The sequence below is a fragment of the Antechinus flavipes genome, chromosome 1 (assembly GCF_016432865.1).
Source record: "Antechinus flavipes isolate AdamAnt ecotype Samford, QLD, Australia chromosome 1, AdamAnt_v2, whole genome shotgun sequence".
NCBI lineage: Eukaryota > Metazoa > Chordata > Mammalia > Dasyuromorphia > Dasyuridae > Antechinus > Antechinus flavipes.
Genome location: NC_067398.1, coordinates 511,901,308 through 511,922,977, shown reverse-complemented (window position 1 = coordinate 511,922,977; position 21,670 = coordinate 511,901,308). Strand labels below are relative to the sequence as shown.

Genomic DNA, 21,670 nt, shown 5'->3' with positions numbered 1-21,670 from the left:
AGATTTCTTCTCCTGTTTTTAATTTGGGGTTTGTTTGTTGGATTTCTGTTTTGTAACTGAATTTTGCTAAGATTTTTTTTTTAGCAAAAATAGGCATTCTCGTGTCTCCCTTATCCTTAAACACAAACACACACACACTCCTCACTTGATTCTACCAATTACTGAAATTGGCAGAGTCAAGTAAAGGCTGTCTCCTGTTTTTTATTGCTGTACTTCTTGAGTAAGTAGTTTACAGTGAATACCTCATCTAAATTTTATTCTCTTCTAAACCCTGGACAATCTAGTTTATAAAATCACTAAAGAGCTTCTCTCTTCAAAGTTATTTGGATCTCTTGATTGAAAAAGTTAATGATCTTTTCTTAGTCCTTATCCACCCTGACCTCTCCACAGTTTTTGATACTATTTCTTCTAGTTCATTTCTTATCTGACTGACATTCCTCCTCTATCTTCTTTGCTGATTCTTCATGTCAAGCCCATTAATATGTGAGTTTCCATCATCTCTGTCCTGGTTCATCTTTTCTTTTTGCTCTCTACAAGTGTACTTAGTAATCTTATCAGTTCCTATGGGTTCAATTATTATCTTTGTGCAGATAATTCTTAGCTCAAACTATCACCTCAAACTATCTGTCCTCGAGGCATCTCAGTATCCAAAACTGAATCTATTAATTGCCTTTTCCTTCAAACTCTTCTATCTTAACAATTTCTTTATCACTGCTGAGAGTAACCACCATTCTTCCAGATATCCAGGTTTACAACTTTATGATCTCCAACTACTCACTTTCACATATTCAACCCATCCTAATTACCATCATTTCTTTTCATTTCTACCTTCGCAACATACCTTGCATACATCCCCTTCTCTCTACTCATATAATCACAACCTTGCTTCATTCCCTAATAGCCTTTCACCTAGATTATTATAATAACTTTTTAATTGGTCTCCCTTATGTCTTTTTTGGCTTAAGTTTATCCTTCACTCAGGTATCAGGGCTATTTTTCTGAAGCATAGGTCTGATAATCTCATCTCGTTACTCAATAAAACAAGAAGTTCCTTATTACCTCTAGATCAAATATACAATCCCTCTTTGAGGGATTAACAAGAGCTCTTCATACTTATCCATTATTCTTACATTTAACTGCACTCCGTGCATTCTGTGATTCCGGTACACTAGTTTGCTTGCAATAGCTTAAACAATGTCAGTAAAGTAATTTTTGATATTTGTAGTGTAGTTTAGTAGAAAGAATTGTAGATTAGAAATTCTGAATTCTGATATTTCTCCTGCCATTTACCTAGCTACCTATGAACTTTCTTATATAGTAGCAACTTCCTTCTATCTTTATAGAAAATAAGAATGTCAATCTTGCTGTTAGATTAGTATGAAAGTTGTTTGTTGAAAACCAGAAGTGTTTCTGGCTCAAAGCAAAGTAAATTCTCTGATAGTATCATCCTTTGGACACAAATTCTCTGAGAAATTTTTATACCATTGTAGAGCTTCCTCTTAAACATTTTCAGCAAATAGATTTAAAATGTTTAATACTTTGAAATATTTTCTCCTTTCTCTGAATGCAAAAATTGGTCCGGGAGACAATAAAGATGAACTTTAATCAGTCAATAAATCCTGCCTCTTTGTCAGAATTTTAATTGATTCTTCTTGTTTCCATTGTCACACACAAGAATACCTCAGACTGATCTGGATTAGTATACCTGAGATATTTCTAAGACAGACTCGGCCATCTCATGTAACTGTTCATTCACTATGTAGATGGTGTATAGGAGTCTTTTTTTCAACTAGGATCTTTCCTAACATCCTAGATCCTGCCCTTTCTCTCCCCTTTAAAACCTTTAAAAGCCATTTCACCCCAAAACATGCTGCTTAACCATTTTGATTAATGCCCACAAACACTTTCATGTCAATAAAGGACATCTTTTGTGATTAGTATAAATGTTTCTTGTGAATTTTTCACATTGCAAATCACTCTCTTAATTACCCTGTCATATCTGGGTACTTTATAAATCTTCAGGGAGGTTTCATTTGATCTGAGCAAAGAATCCTACACTTAAGTTAGAAATGCTGTCCTTTCCTGGCTCTGTCATTCTCATTTAGTGCCAAGATTTCTATACAATAAGAAATTCTATATTAATATTTTCTTAGTTTTCAGGAACAATGAATCAGAGATGAGTTTTTCTTTCAATCCTAAATTACAAAATAATTAGCAATGTAAACCACTTCATTATCTAAGAAACAAACACTGGGATGTGTGCAGATTTTGGATTTGTCAAACCCTAGGTTATTATAGTCAGATAAATGCAGATTTTAATGGCACAGAATGTAAGAGTCATATATGATCCAAGGTGATATCTAACAGTATTGTCAGGAATCCCACTATAGCATGTTAGTATAGCATTTAAAAAATGATATTCTAACTTTTTTTCACATGTATAACTTATTTTATTTATGTATTTATTTATTTTTGCTGAGACAATTGGGGCTAAGTTACTTGCCCTGGGTCACACAACTAGGAAGTCGTAAGTACCTGAGGCCAGATTTGAACTCATTTGAACTTCAAGGCTAGTGCTCTATCTACTGTGCCACCTAGCTGCCCCCACATATATAACTTCTTAAAACATAGTAATTTAAAATGGCTTTTGGAGCAGTTGGACAAGATATTTAAAATAATTTTTTTTAGCCACTCAAATTTATTAGATTTATATTCATACAAGATTTTAAAACAAAGCTTGACATCTTGTCTGCTCAAGACCTATTAAGGCATGAATTCAAAGAATAAACTCAGAGAACAATCTTTTTATGTACTCAGTGAAATAAATAAGACAATCAGATATTTGAACAAAAACAGTAAAGTGTTTTATAATTTTTTTTGAACATAGACATTATGCTTTGTCAGAGTAACCTGGATGTTCAATTTTTGTTCAAATCACTGAGAAGATTAGTATGTTTTATTCACATTTAAAGGTCAGAGAACACAAGCATTCTGTAAATACCAGAGACTTGGCAAGTTCTGTCCTTAGATTCATTCTTAATTGACTGGAGAACAGTATTCACTAAGCCAACATGGTGTTTACAGCAATCACAACTGAACAATCAGACAAGATCAAACAAATTTTTTGGCTCTCCTTGAATGTTCTCTCTCAGAAGTTAAACCAAATACATATACAAGTAATCACAACCAACTGATATAATTGCAGTTATTTGCAATTTAGCTTTTTGAAATTTTTGAAATTAAAAACTAAAAATCAACAATGCAACAAACTAGTCTCAGTGGGATGTAAAATCAAGACATCTTATTTTTATTTTCATTTATAATCATTAGGATTTTCTCGAAACTGAATGCCTCCCTCCTTCTGTGGAATTTGAAGGTAGCAGCTAGATTCTACTACTCTGTAGCAAGGTATCTTCTTAATAATATATACTTGATTTTACTTGCATATAAAAAAAATCACTGGAAATACTTAATTCAAAAATTAGTTCACACTCAACAAAAATATATTATGTGGGTTATGATTTAAAAAAAAATTTTAAGTACAAAATTTTACAGTATTTAGCTTTATTTAGAGAGCTATACTGACAGTGAATTGTCAAAATTCAGAGCTTTATGAGTTCTTGGAAATCACTTAGTTCAATAATATATCCATCTTGCAAATGAAGAAATTGAGGCCAAGGAAATTAAATGATTTATGTAAGGTCACACAAATGATAAGTAGTAGGGATAGAAATTGAATATGAAGCTTCTGCAAAATTATTATATTTTCTCTCTTGAGGTCTGCTATTTTTACCACTAAAAAGCATTTGAGGTTCATCAGAGGTTCTTAAGTAGAAATCTCGTAGTCTTATTTTCTTTTGATAAGTATATTTTAACATATTTGATTGCTTTTGTAATATTGTGCATTTTATTTTATGTATTTTTTTATGTTATTCTGTGAAAAGATCCACATACTTCCCCAGATTGCCAAAGTGTGTATAAGGAGAGGAAAGGGTGGAAGGGGAGATGCTGTCCATGACAAAAAAAAAAAAAAAAAAAAATTAACAACTCCTGTTTTAGGGATAATAGGATTGACCTGGGATTCAAAGCTCAACCCAACCAAAAAACACATATAATTTATTAAACACAAAATTTTTTTGCAAATGGGCTGACCAATAAAAAGTTAAAACTTCTATAATCATTTTATAGACCCTAAGTAATTCATTGATCCTGACCGATTTTTCTTTTTTTTTTTTTTAATGATACATTATTTATTTTTAACATTTAAAAAAAAAATTTTGAATTCCACATTTTCTTGCTCCTTCCATTCCCTCCCACTCTAAAGGAGAAGGCAATAAAATATCAGTTATGCATATAAAATCATACAAGACCTGTTTAGCAATACTCCTCCATCATATTACCCAAAGCATAATAAATTAATAAATAAAGGAAGAAAAAAGGATGCTTGAATTTGATGACAATGATACTTCAAAATGATACTTCCTTCAGTTCTTCGTTTCTCTGGAGATGGATACCATTTTTTCATCATGAGTCTTTTGGAATTGTCTTTTTTTTTTTTTTTTTGCTGAGGCAATTGGGGTTAAGTGTTTTGCCCAAGGTCATACAGTCAGAAAGTATTAAGTGTATTAAGGCCAGATTTGAACTCAGGTCTTCCTGACTTCAGGACTGGTGCTCTATCTATTACACCACCTAGCTGCCTCTGAAATTGTTTTGCTCAGAGAAGCCATATCTTTTACAATTTCATCATTACAGCATTGCTATTGTTATGCCCAATGACCTTGTCTTTGTATCATTTCTGAATACATTTTTTTTAATACATTCATGTGCTACAACTTCTTCACCATTCCCCAGTTAATGAGCATTCCCTCAAATTTTGGTTATTTGACATCACACACAAAAAAAAAGCTACTATAAATATTTTTGGATGTATAAATGTTTTTCCTGGTAGTGGTATTGCTGGATCAAGCATATGCAGTTTTACAGCTCTTTGGATATAGTTCCAAATTATTCTCCAAAATGTTTGGACCTGTTCTTAACTTCATTAATAGTGGATCTATTTTAACTGATATCCTTTAGCATTTGTCATTTCTGATAGACATGAGTTAGTATCTCAGTTATTTAATTTGCATTTCTCTAATCAGTAGTATTTTAGAACAATTTAAAATACAATTTTAGATGGCTTTTATTTCATCTTCTGAAAATTATCTGTTCATGTTCTTTAACCATTTATCTGTTGGGAAATGGCTCTTATTAGTAATTTGATGTAGCTACCTACATATATGAGAATTCAAGGCTTTTCAGAAAATTTGCTTTATAATTTTTTGATATTGCTATCTAAGTTTTTTTTAAATTTTATGTATTAACTTATTTATTGGTTTTGTTTTGCCTGCAATCACAATTGCTACTCTTGCCATTTTTACTTGAGCCGAAGTATAGTAGATTTTACTTTAACTCTTTAATTACTTCTATGTAGCTGTTACTGGGTTTTTTTTTTTTAAACCAATAACTCATGAAAGCATTTTCTATTCAGCTCTGGTCTTTTCATCAGGAATGCTTGGTAGTCCTGTTTTTCAATACATGTTAGAGGGGATGTGGGATAACTGGGGCACTAATGCATTTTTAGTAGAATTGGGAAATGATTCATCCATTCTGGAGATAAGCCCAAAGGGCTGTAAACCTGTCCATACCCTTTGATCTAGCAGTATCTTTACTGGGTTTGTATACCAAAGAACTGATTTGTACAAAAGTGTTTATGGCAGCCCTTTTTGTAGTGGACAAGAAACTGGAAATTGAATGGTTACTCATCAGGATAAGTTATGGTATATGAATATTATGAAATATTATTGTTTTCTAAGTAACCATCAGCAGGGTGATTTCAGAGAGGTCTGGAGAGACTTACATGAATTGATGCTAAGTGAAGTGAGTAGAATCAAGAGAACATTGTACATAGCAAAAAAATTATGTCATGATCAACTCTCATGGATGTGGCTTTTTCATGTAAGAATAGAGAATAGAATTAGACTTAGGATTTCACTGATTTTAGGAGCTCTCAAATGAGGAAATTTCCTCCATCAATGTAGAGTCAAGCATTCTTTCTCTGAAACTTGTAGACTTATAGCACTACCAAGAGCTCTGACAGGTTAAGAGCCTTGCCTATGGCTACACAGATTTTTATAATAAAAAAATTTATTTGTGTTTATCTTATTTTATAATAGTTTTTGTAATAAATACTTATATATACTCATACTTAAAAAATGTTAAGTCATCAAAAGATCCTTTTAAATTGAGAAATATGACAGAAAAAGAACATTTAAGTTAAGATTCCAGCTGGAAGCAAAACAATTGTGATGGCATGGGGTGATTAATTCATAAGATATCTTAAAAAGGAAATGGTAAAGATATGGAAAAAATAAAACTCAGACCTGATTAATACCCAAAATAAAAGTTGACCAGAGAAACCTGTATAGATACATCATATCTTATCCATATATATATATATATAATCAGTATCATAGATTGATCTATATATCTATTTTGCTATCTTCACACACATCAAGGGATATCCTTTTTCTAAAAAAAATATTTTTAATACATATTGCTTTATGAATCATATTGGGAGAGAAAAATCAGGGCAAAAGGGAAAAACCATGAGAGATGGGGGAGGAAAAAACCAAAAAAAAAGAAGTGAACATAGCATTTAATCTCCATACTTTCTTTTTTTGGATGCAGATGGCATTTTCTTTCCAAAGTCTTTTGGGGTTGTTCAAGGAACATCCATAAGGAAGAAGCAGGCTTTGCCAGGTGATATTCTAAAGGAGGTAGAATGTTTACCATCACAGTTAAATGAAAGAAACAAGATATATACAAGAGGTTTTTTGGATAGAGTACTGAGCCTGGAATGGGGAAGACCTGAATTCAAATTTGGCCTCAGATACTTAACAGAATTGCAGTGAGAATCAATTATAATAATATTTATAAAGTGTTAAACATTATGACTGGCACATAGTAAGTTTCTCTTTAAATGTTTACTTCCTATTCTTTACCCTCCCTCCCCACCTCCTATTGACTATAAATATTGATTGGATAGGACAACAAGGTGTGTCTTAAGCATATATAAAATTATCCAAAATTTCCTTGACAAATAAAATAACAAAACTTCGTGGTAGAAGAATTGGTTTATTAGCATGAGATGAGGCAAAATGCCAGCAAGCATAAACTTAACAGAGATTTTTGCCTCCTTTACAGAATCCAAGTTGAAGAAGGATTTCTTTTAATGGTGAGAGGGAACGGCCTCTAAATCTTCCTGTTTCTCAATGATATTTAGCAGATTCTTAAGGCTATTCAAGATTTTTAAGTGCATAAAGCAAAATACCTAAATACCTAAAATTACAAAGGAAACCCATCATATTGGAAATTAAATAATTAAAAGTAATAAAAAACAAAACAAAACAAACAAAAAATCAAAGCAAATCAGTTCTTTCCCCTCCTTCCCCCACCCCCTCCCCTTTTCCCCAAACCTTGAGCAAAGATGCTTGTGGCTTATTTTCAGATGTAATTTTTGGAAGACTAGAATTTAATGAGTCAGAGAGCAAACTGTGAGTCAGCTCTTTTGATTTTAGAATTACTGATGGAGTGTTGAGGGGAATCTATATTACCAGCAATTGTCAGAGGCCCAGTGTGATAATATTCTGCCTTCCCAGAAGATTTAAAAGAATTCAAGAGCCTAAATTCCTCTTGCCTAATTAGCTCTAATAGAAATGCCCACTCCTCATAAATGTTAAATAAATATTGTTTGTTGCAAATTTAAGCACAGGAAATTGTTTGAAGGTAGGTGACCGGAGTAGATGTTGGGATTTAAGCCCTGAAAGTAAATTATATGCTGCAAGTATTTTGGTAATTTTTAAAAAGATGAAATAGGTTCCTCTTCACTACTCATTTACTTGTTCATTTAACACTGCATATTTAGATTTGAAACTAGTAGGACAGATTGGATGAAGATAAAAGGCTATTTCTTGGAATGGCAAAATGTCTTGGATTAGATTTCAAATGTGCCTGGGTAGTGACCCCACTTTTTTCCCCCATTAATAAATTGGAATTTTCTCACAGACTTACTGCCTCTTTAGAAAATGAGCCTTACAAAAGCCTTTCAAAAGAGAATAGATGAGCAAGACATCTCATGAGTGTTTTGTTGCAATGGAAACTCTTAGAGTGACAGATCTGTTACAGAAAGATCAACTAGCTGTATGATTGTGGTCAAGTTCCTTCATCTTTGTTTGCCTCAGTTTCCTCAGCTGTAAAATGGAAATAATAGCAGCAATATCTATGTTGGTTGTAAGGATCAAATGAAATAATAATTGTAAAGCACTTAGCACAGTATTATTATTATTATTAGCTTTAGAACCAGGGATCAGGTTTATAATTACAATGTTGCATTACCCTCTAGAGAGAGGATAGGAATATGCGCAACCAGATCTGTAAGATTCATTGTTATAGAGTCTTAGTTTTGTAGAGTACTGAGATATTAAGTGAACTGTTGGAAAAGAACAGAATTTGTGACCAAACAAATAATAGAAAACAAGCAAGTAAATAGACAAGTAATATACAAATAGATATAAATATATAAATAAATAAAGATAAGTATATAGACAACAAACAAGTAATAGAGAATATTACAAATTGTAAAATGAATAATTTGGATTACATCAAATTAAAAAGCTTTTGTACAAACAAAACCAATGCTGCCAAGATTAAAAGGGAAGCAAAAAACTGCAGGGAGGGAGGGATAATTTACAGTGACGTTTCTCTGATAGAAGGCCTCATTTCTCAATTCTTAATTTATGGAGAACTGAGCCTACTTTACATGAATACAAATCACTTTGATAAATGATACATTGAAAAATAGCCAAAAGATATTTTTGGCAGTTTTCAGAAGAAGAAATCAAAATTGTCCAAATCATTATTGATTAGAGAAATACAAGTTCAACTCTTTTGTTACCAACTTAGATTTCTCAGTTTGACTAATATAACAGAAAAGAAAAATGATAAATGTAAGAGAATATGTGAAAAAATAGACACACTAATGCTTGGTGTTGGTAGAGTTACTAGAGTTGTAAACTGATTCTATCATTTAGGAGAGCAGTTTGAAGCTGTGCTCAAATAGCTTTGACCCAGCACTAGCCACTACTACTAGAGCTATAACCCAAAGATTTTTTTAAAAGAAAAAAGGAAAAGGACCTATATGAACAAATGTTTTTATTTTTGGCATGGTTGCAAATGATGCTTATTATTTGGGAAATGGCTGAATAAATTTTGATATATTGGTTGTGATAGAAAACTAGCGTGCTAAAAGAAATGATAAACAAGAACCTGGAAACTCTTAAATGAAAAAGTGAGCAGAGCTAGGAAAATATTTCATACAGTAACAGTAATATTGTACAATAATAAACCATGAATGACTTAGCTATTCTCAGAATACAGTGATCCAGAAAAATTCCAAAGGACTTATGATGAAAAATGCTATCTACCTCTAGAAAAAGAAAATATACTTTTTAAAAACTTTGTTATGTTTAGGTTTTTTTGTTCTGTGTTTTCTTTTGCAACATGGATAACATGGAAATGTTTTGTATACTTGCATGTGTATAATCCACATAAAATTGTTGGCCTACTTGAGGAGAGTGGAGGGGAAGGAGGAATATGAAATTTGAATTTGAAACTCAAAATTTAAAAAAATGAATGTTAAAATTTTTGTATATGTAATCAAGAAACATGTTTTTAAAAGTGAAATTTTTTAATCAGTAGCATCTATTTAGAACCATCAGTAAGCATCATATGTAATGGCAACAAACTGCAACCATTCTCAATAAGATCAAGAGTGTAACAAGGTTACCCACTATCACCATTACTATTTAATATTGTATTAGAAATGCTAGCTTTGGCAATAAGAGTTGAGAAAGAGATTAAAGGAATAAGAATAGGCAATGAGGAAACCAAATTATCACTCTTTGCTGATGATATGATGATATACTTAGAGAACCCCAGAGATTCTACTAAAAAGTTATTAGAAACAATCCACACCTTTAGCAAAGTTGCAGGATACAAAATAAACTCACATAAATCATCAGCATTCTTGTATATCACTAACAAAACTCAACAGTTAGAGTTACAAAGAGAAATTCCATTTAAATTAACTACTGATTGTATAAAATCTATCTGCCAAGGGAAAATCAGAAACTTTATGAGCAAAACTACAAAATACTTTCCACACAAATTAAGTCTGATCTAACCAACTGGAAAAATATTAAATGCTCTTGGATTGGGCGAACAAAGATGACAATACTACCTAAACTAATCTATTTATTTAGCGTATACCAATCAGACTCCCAAAAAACTATTTTAATGATCTAGAAAAAATAACAACAAAGTTCATATGGAAAAACAAAAGGTCAAGAATTTCAAGGGAATTAATGAAAAAAAAATCAAATGAAGGTGGCCTAGCTGTACCAGATCTAAAATTAGATTATAAAGCAGTGGTTATCAAAACCATCTGGTATTGGCTAAGAAATAGACTAGTTGATCAATGGAATAGGTTAGGTTCAAAGGACAAAACAGCCAATAACTTTAATAATCTAGTGTTTGACAAACCCAAAGACCCCAGTTTTGGGGATAAGAATGCATTATTTGATAAAAATTGCTGGGAAAATTGGAAATTAGTATGGCAGAAACTAAGTATTGACCCACACTTAACACCGTACACCAAAATAAGGTCGAAATGGGTTCATGATCTAGGCATAAAGAATGAGATTATAAATAAATTGGAAGAGCATAGGATAGTTTATCTCTCAGACCTGTGGAAGAGGAAGGAATTTATGACCAAAGAAGAACTAGAGATCACTATTGACTACAAAATAGAAAATTTTGATTATATCAAATTGAAAAGTTTTTGTACAAACTAATGCAGATGAGATTAGAAGGAAAACAATAAACTGGGAAAACATTTTTATAGTCAAAGGTTCTGATAAAGGCCTCATTTCCAAAAATATATAGAGAACTGACTCTAATTTATAAGAAATCAAGTCATTCTCCAATTGATAAATGGTTAAAGGATATGAACAGATAATTCTCAGATGAAGAAATTGAAACTATTTCTAGCCATATGAAAATATGCTCCAAGTCATTATTAATCAGAGAAAGGCAAATTAAGATAACTCTGAGATACCACTACATACCTGTTAGATTGGCTAGAATGACAGGGAAAGGTAATGCAGAATGTTTTAGGGGATGTGGGACAGGGACACTAATACATTGTTGGTGAACTTGTGAATACACCCAGCCATTCTGGAGAGCAATTAGAACTATGCTCAAAAAGTTATCAAACTGTGCATACTCTTTGATCCAGCAGTGTTACTTCTGGGCTTATATCCCAAAGAGATACTAAAGAAGGGAAAGGGACCTGTATGTGCCAAAATGTTTGTGGCAGCCCTGTTTGTAGTGGCTAGAAACTGGAAAATGAATGGATGCCCATCAACTGGAGAATGGTTGAGTAAATTGTGGTATATGAATGTTACGGAATATTATTGTTCTGTAAGAAATGACCAGCAGGATGAATACAGAGACTTACATGGACTGATGCTAAGTGAAATGAGCAGGACCAGGAGATTATTATATACCTCAACAATGATACTGTATGAGGATGTATTCTGATGGAAGTGGATTTCTTCAACAAAGAGATCTAACTCAGTTTCAATTGATCAAGGATGGACAAAAGCAGCTACACCAAAGAAAGAACACTGGGAAATGAATGTAAACTGTTTGCAGTTTGGTTTCTCTTCCCGGGTTATTTTTTCCTTCTGAATCCAATTTTTCCTGTGCAACAAGAGAGCTGTTTGGTTCTGCACACATATATTGTATCTTGGATATATGTTGACATATTCAACATGTATAGAACTGCTTGCCATCTGGGGAGGGGAGTGAAAGGAGGGAAGGGAAACGTCGGAACAGAAGTGAGTGCAAGGGATTAATGTTGTAAAAAAAAAAATTACCCAGGCATGGGTTCTGTCAATAAAAAGTTATTTTAAAAAAAAAAAGTGAATTTTTTTTTAGTTTTTTAAATATTTATAAGTAACTTTAAAATTTGACGGTTATATATTTAGATGATTTTTAAAGAAAGAAAATAATTCCTGGCTTTTAACAACTAGAATTGACTTCACATGGTCATAATGTTTTTGTATCAATTATTCATTAAAAATACCTTTCATATAAAAGACTTCTGGGCCTGAACTTACAGAAAAATTGTAGTTAAGTATCTTCTGGTCAAAGGTAAATTAAATTTAATACAAGTTAATTGAAAACCCACAATAGTAAAAAACAAAAAAGCAAAAACACTCCCTTTGACAAAATTAATTGTGTAGGTGGCTTTTTCTTCAGTATTTTTCTATTTTTTTTTTTTAACAATTAGTGTCAGTGTTTTCCTTTTGTCCTCTTGTTGCCATTGTTTTTCCCTTGAAATATTCCATCTCCACCAACCAGAAATTTCAAATATCCTACAAAAAGACAGCTAGCCAACTCAATCAATCAATACATGTCATTATAATAATAAATCTGTGTTTAATAGGAAACTCTTTCTTTTTAATGATTGTCTTATAAAGATAATTCTTTAAGCTGATATAGTGACTTTCTTTTGATTGGAATGCTTTTCCTTCTGCCTTTTGGCTTCTTTCAAGATCCCATCATTTGTGACAATATTTAACTCTTTCCCACTGCATCTTACAAGTAACCTACGTTAGAAATTATCTCCAAGAAATCTGGAATTATGCCCAAAAAGTTATCAAATTGTGCATACCCTTTGATCCAGCAGTGTTTCTATTGGGCTTATATCCCAAAGAAATACTAAAGAAGGGAAAGGGACCTGTATGTGCCAAAATGTTTGTGGCAGCCCTGTTTGTAGTGGCTAGAAACTGGAAATTGAATGGATGCCCATCAATTGGAGAATGGCTGGGTAAATTGTGGTATATGAACGTTATGGAATGTTATTGTTCTGTAAGAAATGACCAGCAGGATGAATACAGAGAGGCTTGGAGAGACTTACATGAACTGATGCTAAGTGAAATGAGCAGAACCAGGAGATCAATATACACTTCGACAACGATGTTGTATGAGGATGTATTCTGATGGAAATGTGTATTTCTTTGACAAAGAGACCTAACTCAGTTTCAATTGATAAATGATGGACAGAAGCAGCTACACCCAAAGAAAGAACACTGGGAAATGAATGTAAACTATTTGCATTTTTGTTTTTCTTCCCAGGTTATTTTTACCTTCTGAATCCAATTCTCCCTGTGCAACAAGAGAACTGTTCAGTTCTGCAAACATATATTGTATCTAGGATATACTGCAACATATCTAACATATATAGGACTGCTTGCCATCTGGGGGAGGGGAAAAATTGGAACAGAAACGAGTGCAAGGGATAATGTTGTAAAAAAATTACCCTGGCATGGATTCTGTCAATATAAAGTTATTATTAAATAAAATAAAATAAAATATTAAAAAAAAAAAAGAAATTATCTCCAGACTAATCATAGTCTGTGTTTTGGCTACCTCATGATTATGTGAACCTCTTGAATTCAAGAATTAATAAATCTGACTGACTTGCCTAGTAATGGGGAACTTCAGGGTCTCAGATTGATAGTGGAAATCATTTTGGATAAATCTTAAGCATTTTATATTGTACTTAATACCCACTTATTACACACACACACACACATACATATTGAGCTTCTGTTTCTCTCCTTAGCCCAAACCCCTATTATTATCTGTCTATTGGACATGTCTAGTTAGAACACCCTGAGATGACTCAAATTCACCATACCCAAAATTAAAATTTCCAGTTAGCTCTGCCTTCAAAATTTCCCTATTTCTGTTGAAAGTACATTCTTTCTCCTAGGTTCTTTACTTTAGTATCCTTGATTCCTCACTCTTTTTCACCTCACATAGCTAATTAGTTGCCAAATCTTGCCTTTTCTCCCTCTATTCTCACTATTCATACAGTTGCTATCTTTGTTCAGGCCTTCATCACTTCTGTAGGAATGTTGTCTCTTAATTAGCCTTCCAGACTCAAATCTTTCCCTACTATAGTCCATCCTTCATATACTTTCCAAAGTTATTTTTCTTAAGCATAGATAGCATCCTTTTTCCTTTTCCCTTCTTGTTCCCTTTCTTCAAGGTACTCCTCAATATCAGGCTTATACTTTCTGTTGGATCTTCAGAGGGTAGGTGCTTCAACACAATGCCTAGTGCATTGTAGGTACTTAATAAATATTTGTTGACTGCTATTTCAGGTTCCAAGGATAACCCTGGTGATGTTTACTTTTAACGCTATAAATTTTTAACCTTTATTGCTCTGCCTTGCCATGAACAATCAGCTGATAGACTGATTTTCTTAAAATTTTCAATAGTATTTTCCAAATACATGTAAAGATAGTTTCCCCTCCCCCTTTTCTTTTTTTTTAATTTATTTTCCCCAGTTACATGTAAAAGCATTTTTTTGCATGTACATTAAATTTTTACATATTTCCTTATGAATCCTGTTAAGAGGGAAAAATAAAAACAAAAGAAAAAAACTATGAGAGAAAAAAAACTGGGAAAGAAAAAAAAAGTGAACATATTTTGTGTTGGTTTACATTCACTCTCAATAGTTCTCTTTCTGGAATGTGGATGACATTTTCCATCCAAAGTTTATTGGTATTACCTTGGATCACTGAACAGCTGAGAAAATCCAAGTCTATTATTGTTGATCATTGCACAATTTTGCTGATGTTTTCTTGGTTTTGCTTGTGTTTCAAATTTTTTTCCCTTCCTTCTTACCTCCTTCCTCAAGACAGCAAGCAGTTTAATATAAGTTAAATATGTGTAATTCTTTTAAACATACTTACATATTTACCAGACTAAAAGGGTAAAAAAAAACCCCAAAAACTCAAACTAAGAAACAAAAAGGTGAAATATTATCATTCAGTCTCCGTTTTCCATCACAAATCTATTTGAATCATCTTGAATCACCACATTGTTGAAAAGTGCCAAGTACATCAGTCATTTATCACATAATCTTCTTGTTACTGTATATAGTGTTCTCTAAGTTCTCCTTGTTTCATGTAAGTCTTTCCAGGCTGCACATAATTTCTTATTAAACAATAATATTCCATTATATTTATATACTTTTTGCTTCTTTTATGATCTCTTTGGCAGAAAAACATGACTGGATCAAAGAATATATGTATAGTTTGATAGCTCTTTGGGCATAGTTGCAAATTGTTCTCCAGGGTGGTTGGATCATTTCACAACTCCACCAACAATGTTTTCCCACATTCCCTCCAACATTTATCATTATTAGCTAATCTGAGAGATGTGAGGTGGTAGCTCAGTTGTTTTAATTTGCATTTTTCTAATGAATAGTGACTTAGAATATCTTTTCACATGGCTAGAAATAGTTTTAAATGCCCAGGGGAATGGCTGATTCAGTCAATGACAGGATGTTTCCTCTATGGTTTTAGTTGTCCTTATTTTGTAGCCAAAACCCCAACTTGTTTTTGTAGCCTAAGTTCTAAAATCTATAGTCCAGTCAAACTGATCTATTTTTATATCAAACATGACATTTTATTTCCTCATATACAAATGGTTTTGGTACTAGCTGTTTCTCTTCCCCAGAAAGTACTTATTTCATACCTACTTCATAGAATCCTATTAATTTCTTCATTCTATATGAAGCCTTTCCACTTCCCACCACAAATACTGGTGCCTTCCTTCCTAAATAATGTAATAATACCTTTTATTTTTCTATAGATTTAAGTATATATATTATTTCCTCTAATAGAGATTAATCTATTTGAGACTAAGGGTTGTTTTCCTTCCTTCCTTCCTCTTCCTCCCTCTCTTCTTCCTTCTCTCTCTCTTCCCTACTTTTCTCCTTTCTTCCCTCCCTTTTTCCCTCCTTCCCTCCCTTCTTCCCTCTTTCGTTCCCTTCTCCCTTCCTCCCTTCTTCCCTACCTCTCTTCCTTCCTCCTACCTTCCTCCTACCTTCCTCCTTCCTTCCCTCCCTCCCTCCTTACTTCCCTGTCTCCTTTTCTAACTTCCATCCTACCAGCCAGCTTCAGCCAGTAGTCTGGAACTTCATAGGTGATTAATAAATAAATGCTTCTTAATTGACTGATTTGTAATAAATGTGATTAATTGTATAGACAACTATATAAAAACATTGATTTTATCTTATTGTTTTTTCCATAGTTGTGTGCTGCCCATCTTCCAACTCAATCAGAGGCACCAAACCACTATCAGGCAGTATGTAGAGCATTATTTGCTGAAACAATGGAGTTGCACACATTTCTTAGCAAAATTAAGAGTGCAAAGGAGGTAAGTACTATTTGATATTTTACTGGGGTTTTGAAGATATGCTAATCACTATGAGAATTTTTAAAACTTCATTGAATCCATTCAAAAATGCTCAGTAAATTCTTTGTAGTGAGAATTCATACTTAGGGAACAGATTTGACTAAATAATTACTAAGGTCTCATCCACTTGAAATCAATAACAACTCTCATTTAAATAGTACTTTAAGGTTAACAACTGTCTAAAGTAAATAATATAAATATCCTAGTTTTATAAATGATGAAATGAGGCTGGGGGGTGTTGATAAATGACTTGATGAAAGCCCAAGGCAGGCTACACAGTTATTGTAGTTATGTTATTTATTAATTGAACATTTGTTCAGGGTTTTTGTTTTTTAAAAAACCTTTTAACATTTTTCTTCAGTTATTTCTTCTATTTTGAAATATTATAATAAAAACATCATGTTTAAATTGGAAGATTTAAAAAAAAAACTTTTTTATGAATATAAATATACAACCAAATTGGAACTTATTTACTTAATAGATTTTCTATGTTTTTTTTTGTTGTTGTTTCTCATTTTGTCTCTTGCTTCCCTTAAAAAAAAAAAAAAGTCCTTCACATAAAAAGTAAAACTTAAATCTCATAGTTTATTTTTAACAGGTTGTTTAAAAAAAAAAAAAAACTTTGATGGGTAAACAGGATTAAAACTAAGAGGCATATAACCCCAAATCTCATTTTAGCCATTTGTTTTACCTATGAATCCTTTTCTTCTTTTTAATATATGTAATTTATTTACTTGTAATTTAATCTTAAACTTAATATTTAATATTAAAAATATTTATAAAAGTCTAAACAAATGATTCTGTTTGAGAAAGTAAATCATCATCTTTTATTTCTCATCTGACTAAAGTATACAATCTAAAATAAAGCAACATATTGACATTTAGATTCTCTCTGCACTGGAGCCACAAAAAAAGGATTTAGGAAGCTGGATTTAAGCAGCAGTTAATCAGTTCATGTTTCATCCTGTAAAATTTCTTATAGAGTGCTAGGCAAGGAATTGGAAATTGAGGGGATGCCCATAAATTGGGGAATGGCTGAATAAGTTGTTATATGAATATAATGGAATATCATTTTTATATAAGAAATGATGAGTAGGGGAAAAAAAAAAGCCTGGAATGACTTTCATGAACTAATGCTGAATGAAGTAAACAAAATCAAGAGAACATTGACATAGTAACAACAGGATTAGGTGATGATCAATTATGATAGATATAGCTCTTCTCATCAGTACAGTGATCTAAGACAAAACCAAAAGATCTAGCAGAGAAAATGCCATCTGCATCCAGAGATAGAGAACTATGGAGACTGTTTATGGATTGAAGCATAGTATTTCCACTTTTTTTTTTTTTTTTTTTTTTGCTTTTTCTTGTTTTTATCCCTCCTGTTCTGATTTTTTTTTCTTGTATGGTATGACAAATATGGCAATATTTAAAAGGATTGTACGTGTATTGGTAAGGGGGAGAGAGAGAGAGATAATTTGGAAGACAAAATGAATGTTGAAAACTATCTTTACACATGTGTGGAAAAACAAAATATTTTTGGGAGGAAAAAAAATCATAAACCACTAGAATCTGTGTCATAGTACTGTTTGTGATTCTTTTTGCCTTTGTTTCCTCCCCCCCCCCCTTTTTTTTTTTAAAACAAACTATTACAGGGCTAAAAGGAACTTTTTCATTTTACAGCTGAAGAAACTGAGAGAAATTATTTGATAATATCATGCATTATTAAATGGCAGAAGCTCAGTATTAAAACTCAGTTCTTTCATTTCTTAGTCTACTGATCCCACATAACAATATGGTTTTTAAAAAATGGATAACTTTTGATTAATATCTCCTCAGCAGATTTACAGATAGAAAAATTTATATTATGGATAAGTAATTGTAAAGTGAGGTATTGTGAGGTATTGCTATCTGCAGAAAGATTTGTTTTAACATTGGCTTTCAGGAACAGCAATTAGGATACTATGTCTGAATGAGCCATCAGATGATTCTCTTTATCATGAATTAATAGATCAAACAATTATCAAGACCCAAGTAAGAATTGGGCTATTTCTGAGTCCCTGTGTAAAAGTACATATAGAATCTGTCTAGATCCCTCCATTACCAGCTTTTTATAGTAGATGCACAGTCTGGTTTTCTCTCTAGGATGTAAATTTTGTGATAATCGATAAATAGCATGTCTCCTCTCTAATTAAAATTTTAATCTGTCTCCTAACAGTGCAAAGTGAATGGATTTCTTAAACATATACACATATGCACATATTTTATTTAGTAAAGTATAATTGAAGAACAAGTGATAGATTTTTGCTATTCCTCTTCTTGTTGATGGCCATTCTAGAAAAGTGCTTGAGTAGTAGCCAATTGCCAATTCTCCTCTGTCACTATTTAACACTGATCATCTGTAGTATCTCTGAATTTTGTAATTCACAATTTCTTCAGGGTACTTGCTTAAGATAAATACAAAACAAGCAAAAGTGGCCAGAAGACCTTGGCTTAAGTGTACCTAGTTGAGTCTGTGCTGCATGTAGAGCCTGATAGTATAGTTATGTTAATATCTCCTATAGAAGGACCTGGAGTGTGCCACCTGAGAGAATCACAGCCAAAGGCTTTTTTAACTTTTTTTAAAAGTTCAGTCATGGAACTGTCTTTTGCCTCTTTTATATTCTTATCTCTTAGTATAGTGTTTGTCACACAGTAGGCATCAAATAAATGTTTATTGTTTGATTGTCAGCTCTTCCAGCTCAGTAGCCAATAAGGAGATTATTATCTCAGAATATGAGCCTTTTACCCAAGTCATAAATGGCCAGAAATCAGCCATGAAGCTCTCACATGTTTAGTATGAACCAAGAAAGACTGTTAGAAGTATGAATTAGCAGAGTTACTTCTGGGCAAAATATGAAGTCTCAATTCCCTTGTAATCTTTTTCTACAAAGAAAACAAAACTAGCAGTGTTGACCTTAATATTCTTAAGCAGCAAGACCCAGCTATTCCTAGTATTTTCAGAATATTTACAGTATAGCCTTTATTGCTTATTTGGTTGTATGATTTGGGTAGGAGGAAACCTAAAGGGAGAAAAGGATTTATTCTTTCTTTGCCCCCTACCTTTGGAATATGGGCATGTCTGGCCAGGTCTAGCCATACTTTTGGGGTTTTTTTTCCTCCCCACTAGACAATTCCTACTACTTAATCTATGACCTCTATCCCACTTCTTAGAACTTTCTCTAAATTCATAGTTGGGAAAGAAAGGAAAGGCTGCATGAGGCCATATATTTCAGTAGCTCTGCCTTGTCCCAAATAGTAGCATTAGAACTTTGACTTCTTTTAAGGCAAGGTCAGAGGAAGAAATCTGTATTTTCTTTAGTTCTAACTTCTGGGAAGGTCATTAAAAAAAATCTTCTTGTTTCAGTTTTCTCAACTGTAAAATGATCTAAATTATAGCATCTACTTCATGGTATTGTTATACCATTGTTATCTAAATTATATCATCTACTTCATGGTATTTTCTCACAAAAAATTTGTAAAAAAAAATGTTTAGCAGAAGACCTGGCATATAATAGGTATCATATAAATGTTACCTGTTATGACAAAATACTGAACATAGAAAATAAACAATACAATGATGGAATAGGAAATGATGGGAGAATCTGGGAAGGTCTCATGAAGGAGGCACTTAAGGTTGAAGGGATATAGCTTTTCAAGAGATCAGATCAATGAAGGAAACCATAAAGTTTTTTGATAAGGGGAGTAGCATGCTAAGGCTTAAACTTAAGAATTATTCATTTGTTATCTTAGATGGATGAGAGGAGAAAAATTGGATGGGAGAATAATTAGGAATTTACAAGACTAGTGGTGAGAAAGATTTGAATTGGGGACATTTTATTTTGAGGATAAAGTAAGATATTAGAAAAAAAAAGAAATATTCAAGTAATAAAATAGTAAAACACCTTGATTTGCTGTATGTGATGAGAAGGGTAACATTGAGATTGTGACTAAAGGTCATTGGAAAATAGGAGTGTCCCTAATAAAAATAGGCATTTTGGAAGAAGGGCTAAGTTTAGAGAAAAAGATAATGAGTTCTGTGGACATGATGAATTTAGATATCTATGGGATATCAAAGAAGCTAGTTGGAGATGTGAGATTCAAGCTCAAGAGTCTTTGGGAAGAAAAAAAATCTCAGAGGAGAATTTCCATAGAACATGACATCCAAAGGCAGAAATAAAAGGCTTGATGTTGGCAAAATGAAGGACTATTTCATTTTCCAAGGATGGAGCAAAAAAGAAGTTGGAGGGTGATGCTGAGGTAATTTTTAGTGTGAAAGTAAGGAGAGGGAGGCAAGATCTGCTGACAGTGAAGATGGAAAGGTAGTCTAGATGAACTGAGAAGAAAAGGTCTGGAACAGTCTTTGTGAATGTGATAGAGCAACTCAGGGAGAGACAAAAGAAGCGGCCTGCAGCAGTGAGGACATAGAAGAGATTGAAATTGGGAGTGGAGTCATATGTATGGGAAGGGCAGGGCAATGACAGACAAATATAATGGCATGACATTATTGAATTTCTAACATTCAGCCTAATGAAATACCTGGTATTTTTTGCCCAACTTCTTGGCCTAGACCAAGAGGGAGGTGAAATTATTTCCTTTTATTCTCATAATTTAAGATAAATCTCTGCTGCTAGGGGTAAGAGTCTGGTGATTTGGGTTCTGGAAGATGTAGTTCCAAACGATTTTATTCTTGCCTTGGGAAGGATCCTTCAAACTCTGGATGAGGAGACACACGTGATCAAAAAGGTAGAGGGTAGACCTGAAATGATAGGATCACTGGAGACTAAAAGCCAAATGTACAGTAGCCTGTGGAGTTGCTGCCATAACCCTGGGAATTGCAGCTGCCTCTGCTCTCAGAGACACAAATGGGACAGAAAAAGTACAAAACGGTTAAGTATGATTTCCCTTTCTTTATTCCATTATTTCTCTGAGTGGGATAGAAGCCAATCCCAGCATTTATTTTGTTCCTTTTTGAACTTCTGTTTAAATGTATTTTTCTGACTACATCCAGTTGTGGATCTGTATACCATTTATTTGGGAACAGGGGTACTGCAAACAAAGAGGAACAGTGTTTGGTTATTAACAGAGATATAAAAAGAACAATGGCTTAAATTCTCTCATCCCCAAGGAGTGGAAAGGGAATTTATGTGCTAAGTGTTCTTTGCAAGTATTTCTCAAGTGGTCTTCATAA

General features: G+C 32.8%; 1 protein-coding gene across 2 annotated transcripts in view; it reads left to right on the top strand.

The window, feature by feature from the left end:
- SPIRE1 (spire type actin nucleation factor 1) overlaps positions 1 to 21,670 on the top strand; it is a 191,921-nt gene that overhangs the window by 94,506 nt on the left and 75,745 nt on the right. For both annotated transcript variants that reach the window (XM_051970489.1, XM_051970488.1), the window contains exon 4: positions 16,276 to 16,401. In XM_051970489.1, coding sequence (XP_051826449.1) covers positions 16,276 to 16,401 — 126 coding nt within the window. The remainder of the gene's footprint in view (positions 1 to 16,275; positions 16,402 to 21,670) is intronic.